General features: G+C 36.6%; 1 protein-coding gene and 1 pseudogene across 1 annotated transcript; one reads left to right on the top strand and one right to left on the bottom strand.

Moving 5' to 3' along the window:
• Positions 1–17,919: 17,919 nt before the first annotated feature.
• On the bottom strand, positions 17,920–19,174 carry LOC147299503 (uncharacterized; annotated as a pseudogene).
• Positions 19,175–22,920: 3,746 nt separating this feature from the next.
• Positions 22,921–24,694, top strand: LOC147299504 (palmitoyl-monogalactosyldiacylglycerol delta-7 desaturase, chloroplastic-like). The gene is made up of 5 exons (XM_086236009.1): positions 22,921–23,347; positions 23,494–23,634; positions 23,760–23,900; positions 24,068–24,174; positions 24,297–24,694. The coding sequence occupies exons 1-5, from the start codon at positions 23,048–23,050 to the stop codon at positions 24,496–24,498; spliced, it is 891 nt and encodes a 296-aa protein (XP_086092135.1). The 5' UTR covers positions 22,921–23,047; the 3' UTR covers positions 24,499–24,694.
• The last annotated feature ends 705 nt before the right edge of the window (positions 24,695–25,399 follow it).

Below are 25,399 nucleotides of genomic sequence, written 5' to 3' on the forward strand. Positions count from 1 at the left end.
TAGGGCCTTTACCGGAGGCATAAGGAGACGAAGAAGGGTGATGCATCGTTTTCTAATTGTCGTGTAATATGAAAATAGGCATCATGGACCGATAGTGGATACGTAATATGAATCGTGTTAGTGATGAATATTTGTATGGGATCGAGTCATTTATCCAAGTTGCACAGGAACATGTCAATGCTCAGAATAATATAAGGTGTCCGTGCCGGAATTGTAACAACTCTTTATGGAAGACAGTGCGTGAAGTCAGAATTCATTTGGTAAAATATGGGATGTCACACAACTATACGACATGGTATTATCATGGTGAACCGAGAGTTTATGCTTCGACTTCCTCGGATGCTCGAACAATTCTGCAGCCTACTGAATCTGTTGGTGATGATAATGACCAAGTTATGGGCATAATAAACGATGCTTATCCATATGCATCGCTTGATCACGAAGTCAGTCAGGATGATACAGAGCGATAATATGGATCAAGATGATGGGTTGCCCGAAGTCCAAAGAGAAGAGTTTGATAAGTACGAGAGATTGTTGAAACAAGCTCAGCGGGAATTGTACTCTGGTTGTGAAGAGTTCTCAGTGCTAACTGCTGTTGTGGAGTTAATGCATTGGAAAGTACTTAATCAACATTCGAATCGAAGTTATGATCAGTTGATGGGGATTTTGAAATGAATGCTTCCAAAGAATAATCATATACCTGAAACCCATTATCTTGCGAATATGGTGTTGAAAGATCTCAATTTGGGATATGAAAAGATTCATGCATGCAAGAATGATTGTGTATTGTTTTACAAAAAACACCAAGGGAAAGATAAATGCCCTGTGTGCAATGAATCGAGATATAAGAACAAGTCTGTAGAGAGAAAGAAACAAATTCCGCAAAAGGTGTTGCGTTATTTCCCACTTAAGCCAATGTTGCAACGATTGTACATGTCGACACATACTGCAAGTGACATGAGGTGGCACAAAGATAAACGGGTTGAGGATGATGTGATCAGACATCCTGCAGACGGAAGCGCATGGAAATAATTTGACAAGATATATCCGGATTTTGCAGCAGATCCACGAAATGTCAGATTAGGACTTGCTACTGATGGATTTAATCCATTCGGAAATATGAGCACATCTCACAGCACTTGGCCAATGGTCGTGGTTCCTTATAATTTGCCTCCCTAGCAATGCATGAAAAAAGAATTCACAATTATGACGTTATTAATTCCAGAACCACAATCCTCTGGCAAGGAGATCGATGTATATTTGCGACCGTTGATTGATGAGCTGAAAGAATTGTGGCAAAATGGTGTGCCGACATATGATAAGTCCACCGAAACAATGTTTTCTTTGCGTGCGGCAGTCATGTGGACAATAAATGATTTCCCAGCTTATGGGAATTTATCAGGCTGGAGCACCAAGAGTTATATGACATGTCCTACTTGTAATAAAGATATAACTTTCGCTTGACACAGTGGTAAAGTATGTTATATGGGCCACCGAAGATGGTTGCCGGGGGATCATAAATGACGTCACAGTAAGGAGACCTTTGACGGAAAAAAGGAGATGGGCGTGAAACCTAAAGAATTATCTGGTGATGACATCTTGAGGCAGTTGAATAACTTAGAATTTAGCCGGATTGGTAAACATCCCTCTAACAAAGAACGAAATATGCCAAGGTCACCTGCACATCTAAATTGGACAAACAAGTCGATATTCTTCAAGTTGGAGTATTGGTCCAAGTTGAAAATCAGGCACAATCTCTATGTAATGCATATTGAGAAGAACGTGTGCGAAAGTTTGGTGGAGACAATTTTGGGCATTGAGGGAAAATCAAATGACACAATTAAGGCTCGACAAGATTTGCAAGAAATGGGCATCAGGAAACATTTGTGGTTAACGAAGAAGGGTAATAAAATGATAAAGAAACATCCATTTTATACCGTGAAGCCTGGGGATAAGAAAGAATTCTTAAAGTTTCTTGCATCGGTCAAATTTCTAGATGGATACGCGGCCAATATCTCTCGAAATGTGAAAATCGACTCTGGAAAAATTTTGGGGTTGAAAAGTCATGATTGTCATGTTTTATTGCAACGTCGATCTGCTTCCGGTGGGTATTTGAAAATTTTTGCCCAAAAATGTGGTTGAACCGATTGTTGGGTTGTCGAGGTTCTTTCAGCATATCTGCGCTAAGACGTTGCGCGTGTCGGACATGTCAAAATTGAAAGATAAGATTGTGTACATCCTATGCAAATTTGAACAAATATTTCCACCGGCCTTTTTTGATATAATGATTCATTTGATGATACATTTACCGCAAGAGGCAATTCTTGCTGGGCCGGTCAGTTATCAGTGGATGTACCCAATAGAAAGGTAACAATTCCTAAACTTTTTCATTACTATTCTCAAAGTTCATCTCTATGTTACTCATAAAAGTTTTCTCACTATGTACTTACATTTGCAGAATGTTGGGTAATTACAAAAGGTACGTCCGAAACCGGGCACGCGCCGAAGGTTCCATAGTAGAGGCATACATTGCAAATGAATCCATCACGTACTATGCAATGTATCTCAGCAGTGTTGAGACGTCATTCAATCGCCCCCAACGCAACGACGATGGTGGTGAAAAAAATGAGACACTTTCTGTCTTTTCTCAAATTACACGACCATTTGGCGAAGCCCCTAAATCAGCTGTTGAATTCTTGAAACACGATATGGAGGTGGCTCATTGGTTCATACTCAACAATTGCGAAGAAGTTGACTCTTTACGCATTGAGCATGAGGAACTAATGAAGCGCGACTATCCAAGATGGGACATGGAACGTGTACAGAAAAAGCATCGGGAATTTTTTCCTAAATGGTTTAAGGAACATGTAAGTGATTACTGACAATAATGATCAGTTCGTTCATGTGTTTGTAATTTTTTTGTACTATATTAATTCCATTGTCTTTTAACAGATGGAAAAGCTGACTGATGATAATTCGCCGTTATATAAGGAGTTAATGAGTTTGGCGAGTGGTATTCAATGGGTTGAAACGTTTTCCGGATGTAATGTGAATGGAGTCAAGTTTTTAACTGTAGAACGAGATGCCATCTTGAGCACTCAAAATAGCGGGGTTTGTGTAGAGAACTTGAAGACTGGCACGGTTGATTTATACAGCAAGCTGACGAGTGTACATCAAGTCTTGTACTCGCATCGCTTTCAAGTTGTGTTATTTAAGTGTCATTGGTTTAATACAGACCCGAATAGGAACAAGAGTATTAAACTTGATTACGACTTAATATCTGTGAACACAAACACTCGATGGTATGAGAATGATCCACTTATTCTTGCCACAATGGCAAAACTAGTATGTTATCTGGATGACCCTAAGGCGGGTGTGGGTTGGAAAGTAGCTCAAATGATTCAGAATTGAAATATATGGGATATTCCGGAAAAAAAAAATCAGGATGACGTGGCCTATCAAGAGGATTCATCTTCGACCATACCCAATCCATACAACAATGATGTTATCATACAACAAGTCGAGATACATGACGTTCCTCCAATTGAGATCGATGCCTTATCAATTGATCTTGGGCCACTTCCTTGAATTGATGTTAATGATTTCATCGATGATGATGATGATGAAGATGATGAAGATGAAGATGAAGATGAAGATGATGATGTTGATGGTATCGATGATGATGATGATGATGAAATGAGTATTTCTAGTGGTGATTCAGATTAGTAATTGATAATGGTGATTCATATTAGTAAGTGATAATGGTGATTCAGATTAGTAAGTTATTACTTTAGTTTTCTTTTTTACTAACATAAATATTTATTGAATTGTGCAGATGAGTTTGATCTCGAACATGGGTGGATCTCGGAGGTCCAGTTCAGCATCCATGTCCGCCCCTTCAGCCCAGCCCGCCCCTGCAGTACAGCCCGACCTCATAGCCCAGGGCGAATCGACCCCGGCGATACCCCCAGATCTCTCATCTAGTACTGGGTCTGCGATTCAGTCGGCACAGAGGGCCCGACGTGGTCACCGTTATGGTGCATATGATAATGTTCCATCATTCACTCGTACTGCCTCATCATCAGATAGTAAGAAAAATGTTTTCACATCACTTGTATTTATGTTTAATTTTATTTAGATGTTATAAGATTACTGTGAAATTAATATGTTATATTTGCTTTTCTAGGTACCAAAACCACGAGGGGGATAAGTAGAGGGTTGAAGGCGTTTCGAATCACTCGCACGACGAACGAGATGATTCGAATCGTTCTTGAGCAAGATCACCTACGACCGAGTAAGGAGGTCCATAGTACTTTCGCTTCCTTTGTCGGATCAATTATCCGTGGTGAATGCCCCATGCTTTTCCCCAGTTGGGAAAAGGTTGATGACGCCATCAAGAGGAGCATTATGGGCTCCATTTTTTTGAGTATATTTCGATTAAAACAAAATGATTAATTTGATCATTCCTAACAATTTGATAATTGCATTTTTTTTAGGTAAACTATGACATTCGGATGGAGGATCCGAATGTAGCTAGGTATATGGAGAAGTTATTGAGAAAAGTTTACACACAATGGAAGCATGAGCTGCACAGAGAATATAACATGTTTGGATCGGCAGCTGAGGCATTGGCCAGCCCTCCTCCGGAGATGGCATCTCGGCTTGATCAGTTGTAGTGGTTGTGCACTCAAAATTATTTTTTCTTATGTTATTCCTTTATTGTGTATGCACTAATATGTGCATTTACAATTTGCTTAATATTTAACAGAGAAAGTCGAATGCCAATCTTAACAACCGGAAAGTGCCCGCAAGGATTGATCATCATGGTGGTTCCATGCCCTTCTCATACTGGGTGGAGTCGTATCGTCAGGTGCGCAATTATTTAATTTAATATTTATATTCCTTAGTATTGTTTGAGTTTTTGTGAACATTACATTCTTTTTCAGGCTGATTCGCAATTTCCGAAGCTCGACAACAACGGGGATGTTTATGCCCGACCCGGCAACGACAAGGGCAAGGCGAAGCACGTTAGTTTTTTATATTTTAGTTTTATTTCACAATTTTTAATATTTGTATTTGATTTCCTAATTTCTAACTTGTGTATAACATTTTGAAGGCTGAGATGCTCGCCAAGAAGGCGAGTTATTTGGAGGAGGTGGCCAGCCAGTACCCTCCGGACACTCCGTTGGAGTCGATCCCAGTCCCCGATCGCGATGCCGGTCTTCGTATTATAACGGAGACACTCGGTGTTAGGCGTGGTAGGGAGATACGCGGGATAGGAGCGGGTCGGGTTCGTGATCTCAGCGCCGGGTCTTCGTCTCAGCCATCTGCAGAATTAGTCAACTTGTCCACTGAAGTGCAGCTGTTGAAGGGTCAGCTAGAAGAATCGAGAGCGGCATATGCGGAGCAGACGAGTAAGGTGCAGCAGATGTTTGGCCAGTTGGCCAGGATTGTACCTGGGTTTGTGCTGCCACCGAACATTGACCAGTGCATGCCAGACTCCTCCACCAGTGCTGATGATGCTACTGACCTAGGGGGCCATTAGTGATGTACCGATTATATTTGCATACAGTATACTTTGTATGAATATTTGGATATATAAAATTTCTTAATTTTGTTTTATATAGTTTTTGAATAAAGATTTTTTTTTAATATTAAATTCAAATATATAATTTAAATTTAATTTTTTAATTTTTTTTTAAAATATGTTTTGGCAACGAAATTGTTCGTCGCCTAAACATCCTTTGGGAGACGAATTTGATTATTCCTCGCCCAAATTACACTTGGGCGACGAACAATTTCGTCGCCTAAACATATTTTGGGCGAGGAATAGTTAAATTCGTCGCCCAAAGTACGTTTAGGCGACGAAAAATTGCGTCGCTTAAAGCAGGTTTGAGTGAGGAAATCAATATTTCCTCTCCCGAAACGTGTTTGGGCAACGGATAATGTCGTCGCCCAAGAACACTTTGGGCGACGAACAACCTTATTCCTCGCCCAAAATGACTTTGGGTGACGAAATTTTCCGTCGCCCAAACACGTTTTGGGAGAGGAAACTTCTAATTCCTCGCCCAAACCATCTTTTGGGCGACGAAATTATTCGTTGCCCAAAGTCGTTTTGGGCGACGAATAGTGTGCTTCAGGAGACGAAAAAAACCGTTGCCTCAGATGTCTTTGGGCGACGAAATTTTCTTGTTCGTCGCCCAAACTCTTGGGCGTCATCGAGTGGGCGGCCAAATTGTTGACGAACTCTGTTCGTCGCCCAAACTTTTGGGCGACGAAATCCGACTTTGGGAGAGGAACTACGTTCGTCGCCCAAAGCTTTTTTTCTTGTAGTGCTATACCATCTCATCCACTTTCATCTTCTCACACATTTTCAACTTCAAACACTCACCAAAAATACAATCGGTCATCCAAAAATGTCCCGAAAAATACTACGTATTCGTAGCAACTTATTCTAGTTTCTTATGGACTTAAAACCAAATTTGGATCTCTAGGATTTACACAAAAATCCTAACACTTCCAATAAGAATTTTAAAGTAATCACAGAAATAAATAACTCAGGAAATAAAATACAAATATTTTTTTGGGGTCTCACATATGTGAGATATGTACCTGATGTTAGAAGAAATTTAGTTCGTGGTTCATCTTTAGTACAACAAGGTTATAAAGTTGTTTTAGAATCAAATGAGGTTGTAATTACCAAACACAATGTTTTTACTGGTAAATTAAGGTTTCATTTGTGATGGTTTATTTAAATTAAATGTATCTTTGGAGATTATTGATACTCAAGTTCTCAATCTAGAATCAAGTAATGTTTGGCATGGAAGGTTAGGACATATAAATTTAACAAAAATCAAGAGAAAGATGAATTTGGAGTTAGTTCCTAAATCAAACATAGACTTACATCACAAGTGTGAAATTTGTGTACAAGCAAAGCAACCCAATTCAAGAAACCTTTTAAGTCTGTAGATAGGAAAACTCATCAACTACTAGAGCTTATACATAGTGATATTTGTGATTCAAATAGGCCACCAACTATAGCTGGAATCAAGTATTTTGTAACCTTAATTTATAGATGATTGTTCAAAGTACTGTTATGTCTATTTAATAAAGACTAAAGATGAAGTATTTAGTAAATTTAAGATTTACAAAACGGAAGTGGAAAATCAATTAGAGAGGAAAATCAAGAGACTTAGATCTGATAGAGGTGATGAGTATACTCTTACAGATCTTAATTTATTTTGTCAAGAACATGGTATAATACATAAAGCAGTAACATCACCTTACTCTCCACAATCTAATGGAGTTGCTGAAAGAAAAAAACAGAACTTTGTTGGAAATGGTAAATTCAATGTTAATAAGTTCTGGGCTACCTGGCAATTTGTGGAGGGAAGCAATTTTAACTGCATGTTTTATACTAAATATAGTAATTTATAAAGACATAATGAAACCCCTTATGAATTTTAGAAGAAGAGAAGGCCTAATCTTCAAATCTTGAAAGTGTGGGGGTGTTTGGCTAAGGTTACAATTCCTGATCCTGTGTCAACTTAAATACTCACAAATGATTGGATCATTGATGTACATAGCAAATAAAACTAGACCAGATATAGCCTCTGTTGTAGGGAGATTAAGTAGATACACCCATAACCCAAGTAGGATCATTGGAATACTTTAGAAAGAGTATTAAAGTATCTAAGAGGAACATTATATTTTTCTTTATGTTATAGAGGTTTTCCTGATGTAGTAGAAGGATACACTAATGCAATTACAAATAGCTCTGATGTAAAATCAACTTCTGGATATGTATTTATTTTGGGTGGAGCAGCTATTTCTTGGGGATCTAAGAAGCAAACTATAATTTCTAGAAGTACGTACCATGGAATTTGAACTTATAGCTTTGGATACTGCATGCACTGAGGCTGAATGGATTAAGAATTTTTTGGTAGACATACCATTGGTTAGAAAACCCATACCTACTTTTTCAATACATTGTGACAATAAAGCTAGCAGTGATAGAGTTGGTAAAGCAGACACATAGAAATAAGAAAATGAATAGACATATTCAAGTTAGATATAAATATGTGAGGAGCTTGTTGAATAAAGAAGTTGTATCTTTAGATTATGTTAAGTCATAAAAAAATATTGCTGATTAGTTGACTAAATGTTTATCTAGGAATGTAGTCCTAGATTTGTCGAGGGGGATGGGTTTAAACCCATAAGGAAGTCACCTCGGGAGGTAACCCAACCTTTGTGATTGGAGATCCCATGAAGGAGGTTCAATGGGTAGAAACAATCCATATTGCGTGACTTACTTTCCAGCACACTAAAAAAATGGAGGTTTAATTAAAAAAAAAAATCTTCTACTCATCCCTATGACACGAATGCTGATGATATGTGATGTTGAGGAAGGATTTTATTCTGAATGAGTTTCGAGGTGGGCATACTCCCGCAAGGTACTAGTCATATGTACTCTTGGAGAACTCACCTAAGTGAGAGTAGTCATGAGGCCACGGCCGTGAGAATTGGGTTGTTCTCTAAACTCTCATGAGAATCAAGATTAAGTGTACGGCCATTAATAGTGCTTACCCGCACCAAGATTATGTATCGGTATCATGTGTGTGATTAGTTGTAATCTGAATTATAGAAATATAGTTCAAGACTTAGTTCACTATTATTCCTTCAGATGAATGCTATAAACACTAAGTGTAGGTTCAAGTCCACAAGACACCTACACCCATTACATGGTATAACTGTTGCCCAAATCATCATATTCTTACATGTCTGTATATTTTGTTTTGTTTAATTCTTAAGTTTTGACCCAATGTTTTACATTCCAAATTTGTCCTCCAATCTCTATAACCCCATTCTTCTTACTGTGTGGTATTCACATTCATTCCATAGAAAGGTAATTAATGGGTCATTCATATAGCCAAGGAATAAAATTTCAGGTTTCGAGGAAATTTCAATGTAAATTTTGAAGATTTTTAAATTTCAATAGAAATTAGGCAGAAATGACGAAAATTTCTATCAAAATACAGAAATTTTGAATGAAATTTTACCATATGTTTATTTAACATATTATCTACTAAATTGATAAAAGACATTGAAGAAATCAAATTATATAGTAGGTTTCATGTAATATAAGGTGAATATAATGCGCGCTGGAGCAAATACTGTTTGATAAAATTAGTATAATGAATAAACAAAATTAGTATATTCTTTATACTGTAGAATTTAATTATACACTAAAATCTAAACCCTAATACTCTATATATTATATATATCCTAATACTCTTTATACTCTATAATCTATACATTAAACCCTATAAACTCTATATTCTTTAGGATATTAGGTTTTAAGCCCTTTAGGATACTTTTAATTATTTTTTTATATAGCAATGTATTAAAGTTTAAGATTTAAAATAACTAAACGAAATCTCAAACTGTTTTTTTTCTTTCCAATTGCCCAAAGACCCCAAACCCCCCCCCCCTCCTTTTTTTCTCTTTTTTTTTCTTTTTTTTTTCTTTCCTTACTTTTTTTCACCATGCCTCTCTCTTCAGTCTTTTTTTTTTCTTTAATCTTTCCTTCCTTTTTCTAATGCCTCTCACCTAGCCAAGCTTTGTCTTCACTAAGTGTAACAACCCAAATTTTGGCTTATGGTAATTTTGTTACTTAAATTTTTCAAATTTGTTTCAAGGTTTGTTTAAAGGAATTAGAAATTTATTTAAATTTATTTTAACTAACTTAGACCTTTGGTTGTGGTTCTAGAGCTTAGTTGTGCGGAAATAAATTTTAGAAAATGAAAATTCAAGAATTTGGTGATTATTTTTTTTTTTCAGAATTAAGTTATCAGAGTAGGATTTTTCATAAGTTTTTTTAAAGAAATTTGACTTTTTTGAGGTTATAGGAAATTAGTATTCATCAATACGAGTCCATAGAATTTTTCGGTGAATTATTTGGAGTCTCGAGCTATTTTTGGTGAATTTCTGAAGTTGGAGAAAATAGAAAATATGAAAATTTCGATAAATTTCGGTAAATTTCAATAAATCTTGATAAATTTTGGTAAATTTAGCCAAAATTTCAAAAATTTCGGCGAAATTTTCTTGAAAAATTATTAAACATGTGTTTTGCTTTCGGCACCCTAAAAAAATAAAATTTAATACCTTGCATATATCTAGTTATGCCTTAGTCATGCGTTCCATTGTCAAGTTCCTTAATCCTTCCACCTACTTCCAACCTATTCATTCATACCAATATATGATCATGAGTCCATGGCTTTGTCAAGCTCCATAACCCTGCCACTACTTCCCATCTTTTGCATCAATTATTATAGTTATGATCAATATTACAGTGGTTGATCTATTTCAATTTAGGAATGCATAAATTTTTTTTGGGACCACTACAGATTGTAATTTGATGATCAAACCCATCTATTTTTTGAATCTTTATATATAGAGAGGCTTCGAGATATATATAGGTTCGATCAGGTGCAGACGTTCCCACCGTTGGTGTAGGCCCCTTCCGTTAAGGTATACATCATCTTAAACATGATGAGGTATGGCTTGTGGGACCCACTCCGCATTGTAATTTGATGATCAAAGCCGTCAAGTCTCTATATAATGATCATCCTTGCAAAAACTTAGATAAATCAGAAACTATTAAGATATCTAATTGTGATATAATAAATAGACTAATATATGGATTTCATTAACACTTGAAATGATAACCCTTTAATCAAATGTTTAAACAATTTTTTATTTATCTAATTTTTTACAAGAATGATTCTTATAAATAGATTTAAAAAATAGATAGCTTCGATCATCGAATTACAATACGGAATGGATCCCACAAATTATACCTTATCTTAAACGTTCGGCATTGCTTTTTATCTTAGAATAAAATAACACAAGCGATTATATTTTTGAATATTTAAATTAGTTGTCGACCACTTATCGTTCACGAACTCAATAAGTTTACTTCTATGAAATTGAACGAATTGGCATGAATTGTCTTGATCATCGCATCCTCACCACCAAAATCAACAGGACCATGAACGTTAAATTCTTAAGGTCAGAAGGTCCATGAACGTTAAATTCTTAACAAGCAAGAGGGCCCACAAAACTTTCCATAGGACCAAATCATTCTTACTTCTGCCATGTTAGTGTACATAATAATTACTCTTGTCAGCCAAACATTATCACACACAACTACACATGCCATGCGCGGTGGACCATATACTGATGTAATAGATATAGAGAGAGAGAACTTTACGGAAATGTTCAAAAATAACTTTCATGACAATATATGGATCTAGATCCTCTTGTTATCACCTGATTTTTTTTATTATTATTGAAAAAAGAAATTTGAATTTGAGCCTCTCCCAATATCCTTTGAAAGGGAAAATTTGGGAAAACTACCAAAAAAATTATTGATTTTCAAAATTTTCGGATATACTACCAAAATCTTTTAAAAACCCCATAAGACCCTATCTAACCATCCATCACGTGTAGACAAGAAGACCAAACAAAGACTTGCAATAAAGGTCAACAACAGCAAACTTCCATGCAACTACAAATTCCTATGCAACAAACTTCAATTCAATAACAAACTCTTATGCAGCAAACTCCCATCACATACAATTTATGAAGCCTTCACAAGCACAACGAGCAATTCCAGATGGGTTATCACATGCAAAACTGATACAGCAGACGTTCACAAGCAGCAGATTTTGACATGCACATTAGATTTTAAAATTCTGTAATTTAGCATGTCTCAACATGTATAAATACTAGAAGCTTTCATTGTTGTAAGTACGGTTTTCATAAGCACCTTAAGTCATCAGATATCTCTTGTACTAGCTCTCACACTTTGTATACACTCTTATGCAATAAATTTTTCAGTTTCCAATCCAATTTCCAAAAGCTCTCTATCTCTTTACTTTGTATTTAAATTTCAGTTTATGGTTTTAACTAGAGGACTTCTAGTCCAAAACAGAGAAACACTACTATCAATATACAATTATTCCGTTAAACCGGGTCCTTATATTAATTAGTCTTTAGAGCTCCTTGACTCTCTAAGAGCCTCTCTATCTGTTACTGTTGATGCAAATTTTCGTAAGAAAGTTACAACAACTTAGGGGTAGTGACCTGGCTGATCCAAAGTCCTGCTGGATGATGATGATGTGATCTTCCTGTAGACAAAAATAAGATCAAAGGAGATGGACCGGTGTGGTACCAGCCAAACACGCTCCGATGATGAAGTCAGTGATGATGTTTGATGGTGTTTGAATGGAAGTGAGGAAGAACATGTGATGAACTTGGGAGAATGGGAAGAACAAGGCAAATGTTCTGGGTTATTCTCAGCAAGTCCAAGTGTGATTTTGGTAAGCCAAAGTTTGTGCAAGTGTTTGCTTTGTGATGGCTGGATGGATGGGATCCTGGCTTTGTGCATATAAGTTGGTTTATATAGACAAGGGAAGGTGTGGAGAGTAAGTTACCTGCATGTGATTGAGTGGCTGAGAGAGATCCACGTGTTCGGTCATAACTAGTAGCATGCACAGCTACTCACCTCCTTTGCATTCAATGCTGTATTGAATGCAAGGATGGAAGATCAGGTGGAATGCCCCAATAGTCATGGCTGTGAGCTGGAATGTCTTATCTGTCAGAGAGTCACGTCAGGTGCACTTGAGTATGGCGGTTCGTCCCAACGTGATCTTCTTTAGGATGGCGGTGGGAGGCCGAGCCGATCCGAACACATGTCTTTATGTGTATACATGAAGCCCATGTGTGGTCGGATCGGACATGGGATTCCAGACCGAGCCGGTCCAGTAGATAGGGGTCCCTCCGAGCCCTAACTGGTCGACGCCAGAACTCGAAAGGAGATTATCTCTGTGCCGAGCCGAGCCGAACCGGGATGACCATGGAAAGATGAACACTCAATCCCTTGGAAGGTCATCGGTTCGGCTCGGACCTGGCATGGAAGACCCGGCATGGAGACCCGAGCTGAGCTGGCGGAGGAAGTACTGAGCAGTGATGATGTGGAGGTCAAAGTCTGACCACCGAAAGTCAACTCCAAGGTTGGTTTTGACCAGCCACGTGTCGAGCCATGATTGGCTGTTTGGATCGGTGTGGGTTTTCCCACAAACAGTTACTCTATTATTGTAGGGAATTAAGGTCCCTGAGTTCCAGCCGCCATTATAGCCTGAGGTGCTACGTGCAGTGTTCCATACTTGCTGTACCATACTCTACAGAGTTTTCAGATTGACAATTTTGAGACACTCTCGGTTAGCCATCTTTCTCTAAATAATTGGTATCAGAGCTTTATTTAACATTATAATTGTGTGTTTATGTAGTAAAGTATCTTGAGGATAGAAGTCATAAATACAACTGAAAAGAAATTTCAATTTTATTTGCATGCCTTATCATACTATTACTAAAATTAAGGAAAGATTATCAATTATTAATAGAAGTGTTAGATATAATAAATTGAAAAAAAAAATAATATTAGACTAATCATAAATAAAAATGTTAATAATTATAAACCCCCTAATTAGAGAGAAAATATCTCATAACCTCCACCCAAAATCTACCTCTCTCATAACCCCCAATCTTATACTTAATATTTTCCTAAACCCCCTAGTCAACTAATACCCAGTCAAATTTGACTCCTCATCTTTTAATTTTCCAGTTTTACCCCTTTTCTTTATTTTCATTTTCCATCTGTGTGCTCTCTCTCTCTCTCTCTCCCTCCCATTTGCATGCTCTCTCTCCCCTCTGCGTTCTCTCTCTCCCCGCTGTTGTCGCCGGCGCGTACGCCGCTGTCTGGTGACGCTTGCTGGCCATATCGATCCCATCACACTCACCTCTCCTCCCTCTTCCTCTCCTTGCCCTTCACTCTCCGCGAAACATAACATCTACACCGGATCGGGTCTAGGCAAACCCGAACTCCTTCGCCGGCGATCCGCCAATTCCAGCGATGACGAGGTGCCGGACCGGTTGGGTTCTTCTCGCCTTGCCCTCCTCTATCTATCCATGGCCTTTTTCTTTCCCAGAAAACCCACAGAAACCCAAATGCAGCCCGAAGTCAGATCGTCATCTCTGGCGACATCGTAGCCGGTCTCCACTTCCAGAAGCTTCCTCTCAACGTGGTGAGTGTGATGGTTTTCTCTGATTCTCCTACTGACCACCGTGGACGGCGAATTGATGCCGAGAAGGTCCGAGACTTACCGATGTCATTGCCGGCGATTCCGGCGGCGGATTGAAGTGGTTCTGGTCTCATTCTCTTCCCCTCGACAATCTCTCTCTACTGGTATACAAATTTGGGTTCAATTGCTTTGAATTTGAAAAACCCTAATTTAATTGAAAACCCTAATTTGAAATTAATTTGTGAATCTGTTTGTGAAATATGTAGTTTGTGAATCTGTTTTAATTGAATTTGTTATTAATCAGATATAAATGTGGGTTTTTTAATTGATTTATAAGTATATACAAATTTACTTCATTTATTGATTAAACAATTGCAGTTCGTGAAACATGAGTTTTAAATGAATTTTGAATGAAATTATGCTCCTGAAATATGATGAATCAAATTTGCAGGTAGAAACAGATCGAGGCAGTGGCGGCTATCGTGTACTCGTTGCGCGTGAGGTGATCAGATGACGTTGTCTAGGGTTTCAGTTTCACTAAATTCAATTTCACTGCATTCAGTTTCAGTCAGTGAACTGCATTTGAATTTAATGAATGCACTGAAACTGAATTCAGACTGAAACTGAATTTAGTCTCTAGTGAAACATTGAATTTATATAATTGTTAATTTTTGTCAAGTAAAGGTGTAATTATTATTTTTTTTCCGTACAAAATAATGGTGTAATTATTTTTTTATTCTAGTTAATAATAATGTAAAATTATATTTTTTTAGTGTAACTGAATTTCTGAAATTCAGTTTCACTGATCCACGTCAGTGCGCGTCAGAGAGCGTAAGTGCACGCGTCAGAGCGTGTCAGAAAGGTAAAAAAGGTATTATAAGTTTTAGGGGGTTTTGGGAGAGTTTCTAGATAGGTGGGGGGGTTTAGGAAAACTTTTAGGTTGGTTAGGGGGTTTAAAATTACCCACTATAAATAAAAACTCTTAAATATTTAGTTAGAATTGTGTATTATAAATTTAAAACGTACTCTTAATTAAACTAGCTAGCTAGCTATATATGATCATATAGAAAAGCAAATTAATGTTCAAAAAGCCTAAATTTGAGTAGACATGATTCAAGTACTCTTCAAAGCTTTTTGTTGCATATGAGCCTCCGATAGTATTTTCACATTTGTTGCCAATCCCATAACTTCAAGAAACTTTATGATATACCAAGTTAGGTCAATCTGCCACCACTCCAGACCTTGTTGAGCTGAGTATTCAAAAGTATGGTGATTATTGTGCCATCCTTCTCCAAGTTTAAGGAGTCCCAACCACCTAATTAAACAGTTGAAAATACATATAAATTAACATCATTTAAAATTTCAATTTTCGTACCTCAACGATTGAAAATATATATACCAGAGGTTCTTAGAGAAATCACCGGTGTTCCATGCTTGATATGTAACGACCCGACCAAAAATTTCATAAGAAATTTGAAATTTTTATTTAACTTTGTTTTTTTGTTTAAAGAGACTTTAAAGGAAGCGGAATTTGAAAGTGTTTTAAATATTTTGAGAATTTTTTAAAAATCGCAACCAAAGGTGGTTAGAATTCGGTGAAAAAGGTAGCAGCACCCTAAGCTTTCTTGGCATCGATCCGGGCTGTAGAGTGGCTGGATGGAGGATTGGAGGCCCTGGGGCAAACGACGACGACGAGAGGAAGAGATCGCCACCAAGATCCCCGGAAATAGTGACCAGAAAGTGGTTTTTTGGCCGGGTCTGGTCGCGCGGGTCAATTGACCCGTTTCTAGGTTAAACGGGTTGGCTGGATCTTTCTAAAAAAGGAAGGTCCGGTTAGCCTATTTATAGATCCAACTTCAAGTTATTTATGATTTTGCCACTTACTTAAAACGCCCGTAATTTGGTCTACGTAACTCCAATTTGCGATCCATTTTCGCTTACGTGTTCGTGTGTCTGAGCTTTATCTAGCCATGCCAAAGTCAGAGTCAAATGATTCATTTTTCAAGTAGATCCTTAGTAAAATCCAAACTTCCTCAGTAAGGGCATAACTGTCCAATTATTTAGATAATATTCCCAATGATGGATCCGAAAGCCCCTATGGACTCCTCTCGACTTGTGCTATTTTTTACTACCTCAACTTCAAACTTTGGGTCCCCGAAATTACTCCATTTAATTTAAATGTTTCCAAATAAATCTCCATAATTCCAATAAATCCTTAATGACTTCGATTAATTCACCAACAATCATTTTAATCTCAAATAAATATCTATAAACTCCAAAACTTATTATTGTCTCCAAAATAATTTATAAAAATTTTCTTGGGTTCTACAATTTAATTTTCCTACAACAAATAAATTTTTAAATTCTTAGTGAAAATTTGGATCGGGGTGTTACAGCATGTATAAAGCTGGCAATAGTACAAGATTAGGTGAAGTTCAAAAGGAGATCAAAAAGGACCCTACACGTGGAAACATCCATATGGGGTCATGGAAAACCCTAACCTTAGAAGGTGGTATAAATAGCAAGCTACAGAAGGAATATAATTATCATCAACCTCTTAAACAAAAAACCAGATCCCAGAGCGTACTACTACAAAAAACGTAATACACAACGAATTTTATCCGTTGTGTAAGTTGCCAAAATACCGTCGTCTAATCGACAGACGTCTATTGGGGTACCATTACACAACGGTTATTTTTCGTTGTCTTGATTACATTAACACAATGGTAATGACAGAAATACCGTTGTATATACATCCTAAAAATCTCATGGTTTAAAGGCTACTGTTGTTGAGTATATATCTACACAATGGTTTTCTCCTCGAACCCATTGTTTTATGTTCTCAAAACAACGGTTACGTTTACTAATACATGTATTTTACAACTATTTTAGTTATAAACACGAGGTGAAATACTCCTTAAAACAACGATTTTTGGATCCTAACCATGGTATAGGTCATTCTAAAAATAGGTGTTTGAGATGTGTATATGTCTTTCATACTACGGTGTTTATATGAAACCGTTGTATTATGAATTTAAGAACATCGGATTTTAACTATATAACCTTTGTGTAAGATACTAATTTCAAGTTTAATTAGATGTCAATAGGTATTAGATTCATCGGCTTTCTAAGGTTTGTGCGGTATTGTTATGGATTATACAACGGTGTCTGATATTGAACCATTGTAAGTTAATGTTACAGACCACGATTTCGTAGAAAAATTGTTGTAAAATGTTCATATTTACGCCTGGTTCACATAGGCGCGCAGTACCTGAAATAGCTAGCTAGGTGTTTTTGGTACAACACCATTGTTCCAAGTAGCATGTTTTCCTTTATAATGTTAACATTTTTAATAAATTATACATTAATTCACAAAATCACAATTTACTCAAATTTAAACTAATTCACAATAAATAAGGATTTTGGAATTGATAAAGTACCAAATATTAAAAGGAATTTCAAGGTAGCTAGTAATTGTATATATGTAGTTTACTATCTTAACCCAATGCTATTCACACAACCAGCCATGCCGTACACAAAAACTATCTATAACACAAAAATTAGCCATCAAGTTTCTAATCTACCAATTTGCTGCCATCAATCTAATCTAGCAATTAATTAAGCCTAGCTATCAATCTTGACAGCAGCCAAAAGAATCTAGTAAAGTGATCAATGATATATATATATATACACCCCAAGCTAGTCTAGCTAAACACATGACCTACAAAATCAAGTTCAAAAATGCTATACGTCAAAAATCCACCTTCTACTCGATCTACATATACTGCCCCACAAAGTTTTCCCATTCAGCCTGGACTTCATCGATATCTTCTTGGGAATAAGTGTTGTCCTTCCTTCGCTCCCACTAAAACAAGGCAAAAATGAAGTAGTAATTAAAAAGAAAATTCAACCCAAAATGAAAACATAATGAATCCAAGAAAGAAATAAACAATATGCCTCTTAGGTAAAAAAGGCCAAGACAACTCATGATATAAGTGCACAACTACATTAATTAAGAATCAAGCACACATATATAACCAGCAAAATGTCCTAAGCTAACTGCACCCAAAACATAATTCCCCAATGGCCTAAAGAAATTGCACCAAACCATTCATGAATTTGTTATTAATAATATAAGTGCATAACTACATTAATTAGAATAAAGCTAAAATTAACCTCAAATTCACACAAGTGATCATCAAACAGGGGCCTAGCTATATAACATGTCCACTTCCACAAGTTTGAAAGAATCCACCTAGTATTCCCAATCTGCATGCACCCAAAACAGACTCCCCCAAGCTAATTTATTTCATTTTATTCCTTTACTACATTTCCAATTTTTCAGCCACAAAACAAATAAAAGAATTTCAACATTTCCAAGTAAAGACAATTTTCATATCACTGCTCAGAGTTCACATGACCAAGATAATGTCAAGTTACTTATACTTCACTAATGCATACCTTAGTCACAAAAGCTAAGCTCTCATCTTCAATTATTTCCTTCATAAAACGCATAATAAAATAGCTACACTCCTTATCACTTGGCTGTTGGGGAATGCCCTAAATGCAAATAAACATTAATTAGAATGAGCACATATACAATTCACTTAGCAATCTGTTATTTGAGTTTTAAAGAAAACTACAAACAAGCCAACCTACCGCCATATTTTTCCAGATTATTGCCTTACGCTCTTGCCTATTCCCTTGAGCATTGAAGATTCTAATTCTACTATCGCATGAAAAACCAAATGATTTTAACACTTGCTGATATGTGTAAATGAACTTATAAACTGATGAGACATATAATCAACTTACTTGTCCACCACAGTTTTTCATTCATCACCGATCAGACGTCTTTTCATTGGGTCCATGAAATAGACAATCTCCTTGTCCGGATTGATAACAGTCAGCATCCAATGATTTCTACACATTTATAATTCTCATTAAATACCTTATATGGCTGGAAAACAGTATTTACAATGACCACATAAATGATTAACTTACCCATAATTGTAAGGGACCAAAAAAATCTCATTCGCAAATGTACTAGAAACTTCTTTGTGCCATATCCAATTTTGGTAACTTTGGTCAACCCCATTAAAATATAGATGATCCCTTATAACTCCAATCCCAAATTGTCTCCTATTTCCACATTTTTGGAAAAGACAATGAATGAGGTTTGGGTTTCTAGCATGCTGTAATGCAAACTTGAAGAATTCTTGAATCCCTAACTCATATGCCCTTGATCTTCTATCTGCATACATTCATGACTTGTCCATACAAATATGTATGTCATTTATAAAATCATACCAAATATTGACTCTAGTGAAACAAAACAAATACAAACACAAACTAAACACAACCATTATACCATTGAACATTGGTCTTAGTAAGATTGGTGTTTGAAACCTAGTAGGATTGGTGTTTGAAACCTAGGCTTGAGGTTCGGACCTCATTCTTGAGGACCGGACCTCCAATGAGATTGGTATTTGAAACCTAGGCTTGAGGTCCGGACCTCACCCTTGAGGACCGGACCTCCAGTAAGATTGGTGTTTGAGACCTAGGCTAGAGGTCCGGACCTCTCCTTTGAGGACCGGATTTCCAGTGGCAATCTCAGTTTTCTGACAATATGAAGCTGAGCAACCAAGATTAAACAAAAGGAAACAACATTTTGAACAACCAAAATACTGATTCAACTAAAACCAAATCAATAAACAAACCCCATATCAGTAAACAAAATCAATAAACTCATATCAGTAAACAAAATCAATAAACATCAAGCAAAATAAATAAGCATATTTCAGTAAACCCATATAATTTACAAAATCAATAAACAAACCCCGTATCAGTAAAACCCAGTAAAACCCAATAAACCCCATATCAGTAAAATCAATCACGTACAAACCAGAGAATTTAACACAACCCATGAATATTAACTAAACCCAGAAAAATACCCCAAATTTTTATTAAGCCACAATAACTTCACCCAGAACCAGAACAAGAATAAGAGAGACAGAGCATGTGAGAGAGAGGAAATGAACACTAACCTGCAAGCTGATCTAAATTAGGTATTTCAAGCTAGCACAATGCATCTTAAAAATTATACACCTAGTTCAGTCTTAGTAATTTCCTCAATTGAAATAAAGCAAACACAATGGAGTGAATGAACTTATATGATTTCTATAGGGTAGGGGAGGGGTAACAACTTTCCACTTCAATACACAATTACTTACTCATAACTATTTTTCTTATCAAAATCAAACATCCATTATAATGAGTAACAAAAGTTAATCAATAGCATCAAGAAATCAACATAATCCTTTCAATAGTCTACAAATAAAACCCCTACCATCAAAACAGAAGAAAACAAGATGCCAAAACCAACAAAACGAAAAAAAAAAAAAAAAAAAGGGCCTGATGAACTCACCTTTCCAATCCAATCAGCAGCCTAGCTATTTTCTTTCCCCAAGCTCAACAATATCACCAAATATCACCAATATGAACTTCACCTTGAGCAAACACTCAAAACAAAAAGGTTTAGAAGAACCTCAAAGAACAAAAATCAGAAATGCACAAAAAAAGAAAGAACAAAATCTAATGAGGAAAAAAAACCCCCAAAATCAAACCCTAACCCAACTGTACCTAAACCGGAGTGCAGAGATGGGTGAAGATGATTCAGGGGAGTGCAGAGATGGTCCGGCGAGGAGGAATGGGCGGAGACGATGAGGACGGAGATGGAGGTCGGTGACGTCAAGAGACGTGCAGATGGAGAGCGAGGGACGACGTCGAAGATGGAGATTGACGCGCGATGAGGACGAAGATTGATGCGTGAGAGGGAAGATCGATCGGTGAAGCCAGAGGATTGAGTTGAGGAGGGAAGATCGATTGATCAATGAGGCCTAAGTTGTGGGCTAAGTGTGTGTGAGTTTCTGAAAGTTGAAGTCAGAGGGCTTTGACCCAAAAAGACCTAAGGCGCGATATATTTCATTAACGCGGTCATGCACTTGTCAAATACAAAGACCCACAAAATTTTATATTTTTGTGAAACTTGCCCAACACAACGGTATTCCCAAAAACTATTGTCTGTTAATTGTTAGGAAAAATTATCAAACCAAATACCATGGGATAATATACATTAATATAACGGTTTGTTTAAAACCGTTGTGTGGTAAATTAAGATAACGGAAAAAATACAAAACATTGTTTATTGACCGATGTCTATTACATTTTTTGTAGTAGTGGCAGCTGACCCTTTTCCTTTGAATATTCAAAGCGACTCTTAATTTGCTTACTCTTTTTATTCTAGTTTTTCTAACCCTCTTGTCTTTTAGATAATCACTGCCACGGAAGACAAACCTTGTAGTTTTTTTACAGATATCTCAAGCTTATCTATATTTGCTGTTGTTATCTTTATTGCTTTCGTTTTACTATTTTCTTATAAGTTCCTCATGAACACTTTAAAAACCGGTTTCTGTGTTTCCTTCATTGGTCCTCAGCTTAATGAACTTTGCTTTTGAGATCTGTTACTTTTAACTTTTTCTAATATGCTCTGAAATATCTGAAGGTCATTACTCACTCTTTGATCAATATTTGTTGGGTAAAAAACCTACTTTCAGCTTTGTCGTTGAGTCAGTATTTCTTTCTTTTACTTGGCTATTTCGAATTGACACAAAACAACGTTTTTTTGTTCAACTATCAACATGGTTTGATCAAGGGTTTAAAGCATGGTTAGATTCTTGGTAAGAACTATCATCAGCTACCAATCACACCTTCGCCATATTGAGTTTACTTTCCTCTTTAAAGTTTATTGTTTTTATTAAAGTCAAAATACATGAAGTCCTATATCAACTTAATTCGTTTGTGTTCAGGCATAGAATCACCATAAACACGTCTGGGTGAAGTCCTAGCACAAGACTAGGCAGAAAAAGGACCAAGGCCGAGAGTTGCTACGTACCCGACCTTGGCCCACAATCACATGATCCACTTCCACGGCCGCGTCTCTAGGATTTTAGCCGAGATACTGTTTGTCCGCCTACGTGGCAGTGGCATGCTCGCAATCCTTTGATCCACGTGGCATAGGGAATTTTTAGGCCAAAACACCCGCCATCACAATGTCTAGTAAATTCCACTTCCTCCTCCAAAACTCCGCACAGGGAGTCATGAGAATGGTGACCCAAATCTTCACAAGGCCCATAACGGATCGCCTAGCTAGCTCTAAGCATCAATTCTATTGCTTTAAAATGACGTTGTATGAAACTGGTATATAGATATTGCCTGCTTAAAGTTGGCCATTACATGTACAGCAAGTAGTAATTTAATAGCTTGCTGCCCTGTCAGGATATGGTAGGTGCATGTCATTATATTTACCTCTGTTTCTAAACCAATATGTTTAATATTTTTAAAAGCCGACCGTTGGGTCTCTCACTCATAAAGTTCCCCATTGGGTTTTTTGTTTTTTTATTTAACATGAAAATAAAACACAGTTAGTAGTTTCGTAGTAATTACTTGACCTACCGAGTTAAAGATCGAGTGTGATGGAGCAAGTAGACGTAGTGGCCTCAGGCCTCACTAGTAGCGCACAGCTTCTCTTGTATGCACCTATCTATCTGTCTCAATTATCACTTTTAATGTTCCAAACCACACGTAACTACTAACTGTTTTATTTTCATGTCAAAAAAAAAAAAAAAAACCCAATATATTAAATTAAACTCATGCGAGAGGCCCAAGAGGTAATGATATGCAGCTACCACATCCTGACAGGGAAGCAAGCTATTAAATTACTACTTGCTATACATGTAATAGCCAACTTTTAGAAGGCAATATATAGCAGTTTCATACAACGTCATTTCAAAGGCATAGAATTGAAGCTTATAGCGCTATAGCTAGGAGATCAAGGAGTAGTTATGGGCCGGCTTGTAAAGATTTGGTCTACTACTATCTTGACTCCCTGCGCGGAGTTTTGGGGGAGGAAGTGGAATTTACTAGACTTTATCACGGCGGGTGCGTTGTTGAGTATACATGTTCTTGCTTTGTTCGCACCGTTTTATTTCACCTGGTCTGCGTTTTGGGTGTTCTGGGTTCTGGGTCATATTACCGGCATAGCAATCACTCTATCTTACCATAGAAATCTAGCCCACAGGAGTTTCAGGCTTCCAAAGTATCTTGAATACTTGTTTGCCTATATCGGGGTTCACGCAGCTCAGGTATATATATATCATGCAGCCTATGCCAAATTACCACCATCATTTTGCAACTTACATTATTATTATTATTATTATTATTATTATTATTATTATTATTTGATAAATAAAATATATATCTGTGCATGTTTATTGTTCTGGATTTGCAGGGTAGTCCAATTGATTGGGTAAGCACACACCGGTACCACCACCAGTTTGCTGACACCGACAAAGACACTCATAGCCCCCTCAAGGGTTTCTGGTTTAGTCATATGGGTTGGATTCTCGATAGTGATTCTCGGTTTACAAGAGTATGTAAAAACATTTTTCAATCTCTCTCTCTCTCTCTCTCTCTCTCTCTCTCTCTCTCTCTCTCTCTCTCTCTCTCTCTAGCTCCCACTTATTTTGTTATATGTATAATCTTTTAAATTTGCAGTTTGGAGGACTAAACAATGTTCAAGATTTGACAAAGCAGCCATTCTATAGGTTTCTTCACCACACTTACATTCTACATCCAATGTTTGTTGGATATATACTATATGCTGTGGGTGGACTTCCCTGGTTCGTTTGGGGAATGGTGAGATCGATCTCTTCCTATTTTCATTTTTTATGCACTCATGACTCATCATATGATATATAAAAAATGATTTAATTAGTGAAAATGTAGTCACTAAAACTTTGAACTTGTTGGTAAAAGAAATTCTTAAGATTAATTAATAAATTTTTCTTAATTAATAATTTCAGGGGGTGAGGTCGGTAGTTGTTTTCCACAGCACTCTCTTAGTGAATTCGGCTGGCCACACGTGGGGATATCAAGCATGGAACACTGGTGATTTGTCTAGGAACCTCTGGTATATATATTAATTATGTTATATATTCCCCACTCTACTATATTTCAATCCTTGAGGTATGAAAATTGCAATTTAATTTAAATGATGTTAATTTATATGTTTTTTCTCAACTATTTAATTAGGTGGTTGGGATTGCTTGCATTTGGAGAAGGATGGCACAATAATCACCATGCTTTTGAATACTCAGCTCGACAGGGTCTAGAATGGTGGCAGATTGACCTAACTTGGTATATCATAAAGTTTCTTGAAGTTATGGGATTGGCAACAGATGTGAAAATGCCATCGGAGGCTCATATGCAACGAAAAGCTTTGAAGAGTAATTGAATCAAGTCTACTCAAATTTAAGTTTTGAACATTAATTTGCTTTTCTATATGATGATATATTTATATATATATATATAGCTAGCTAGCTAGCTAGCTTCAAACAATATATGGTTTTATTAGTGGTCCATATTCATACGTGTTGTACGTGTGAATCTTAATGTTGCAATTGAATATTATATTTGTTTTCATATTACTTAATTATTAATTCGAGTCCGATTGAATTATAAATTTAAGAGTCTACAATTTATAACACACAATTCCAACTAAATATTTAAGAGTTTATATTTATGATTAGTCTAGTATTATTTGTGTTAGAAGAGGCCAGCTCAAGTTCGAATTCCCTTTTTCAATAATAAAAAATAAAACAATCTAGATCCATATGTGGTCACGAAAGTTATTTTTAACACTTTCTTAAAAAGGAATGGTCTCTCTCTATATATCTATTATATAATATATAGCCTCTACATTTAGTATATATATGATATAACCGCGCGCGCATGGCATGTGTAGTGTGATAATGGTTGTCTGACCAGTGTAACATATATGATAGAAGAGTTATATTTGTTGGAAATATGCCTTAAAACCAATGATAATTGGTTAATCAAAGGTATTTTGGTTTAAGTGACTAAAGGGATATTTCAATTAATGTGTATTACACATTAATAGGGTATAAACATTATTCACTACACTAGAACTCTAGGATCATCGATCGTGTAAGTGAATGAATGTGTCCATGGATATTTAAGAGAAGAAACATGATAAGCTCGGAGGCCATTGAGACTCATGTTATCAGATACTTAGATAATTCTTAAATGTTCCTAGTCAATGAAGGGATAGTTAACTGGACATTAACATTCCAATAAGTCAAGACTAGCATATACGTTTGTTTACTCTGGGTTGG

Source organism: Dryas octopetala, chromosome 1 (genome assembly GCF_963921425.1).
Source record: "Dryas octopetala chromosome 1, drDryOcto1.1, whole genome shotgun sequence".
NCBI classification, from domain to species: Eukaryota; Viridiplantae; Streptophyta; class Magnoliopsida; order Rosales; family Rosaceae; genus Dryas; species Dryas octopetala.

Coding starts and splice junctions, on each gene's coding strand:
- LOC147299504 (XM_086236009.1), top strand. CDS start 23,048: ATGGGCCGGCTTGTAAAGATTTGGTCTACTACTATCTTGACTCCCTGC. Junction 23,635..23,759: donor GTGATTCTCGGTTTACAAGA/GTATGTAAAAAC, acceptor TTAAATTTGCAG/TTTGGAGGACTAAACAATGT. Junction 24,175..24,296: donor GATTTGTCTAGGAACCTCTG/GTATATATATTA, acceptor CTATTTAATTAG/GTGGTTGGGATTGCTTGCAT.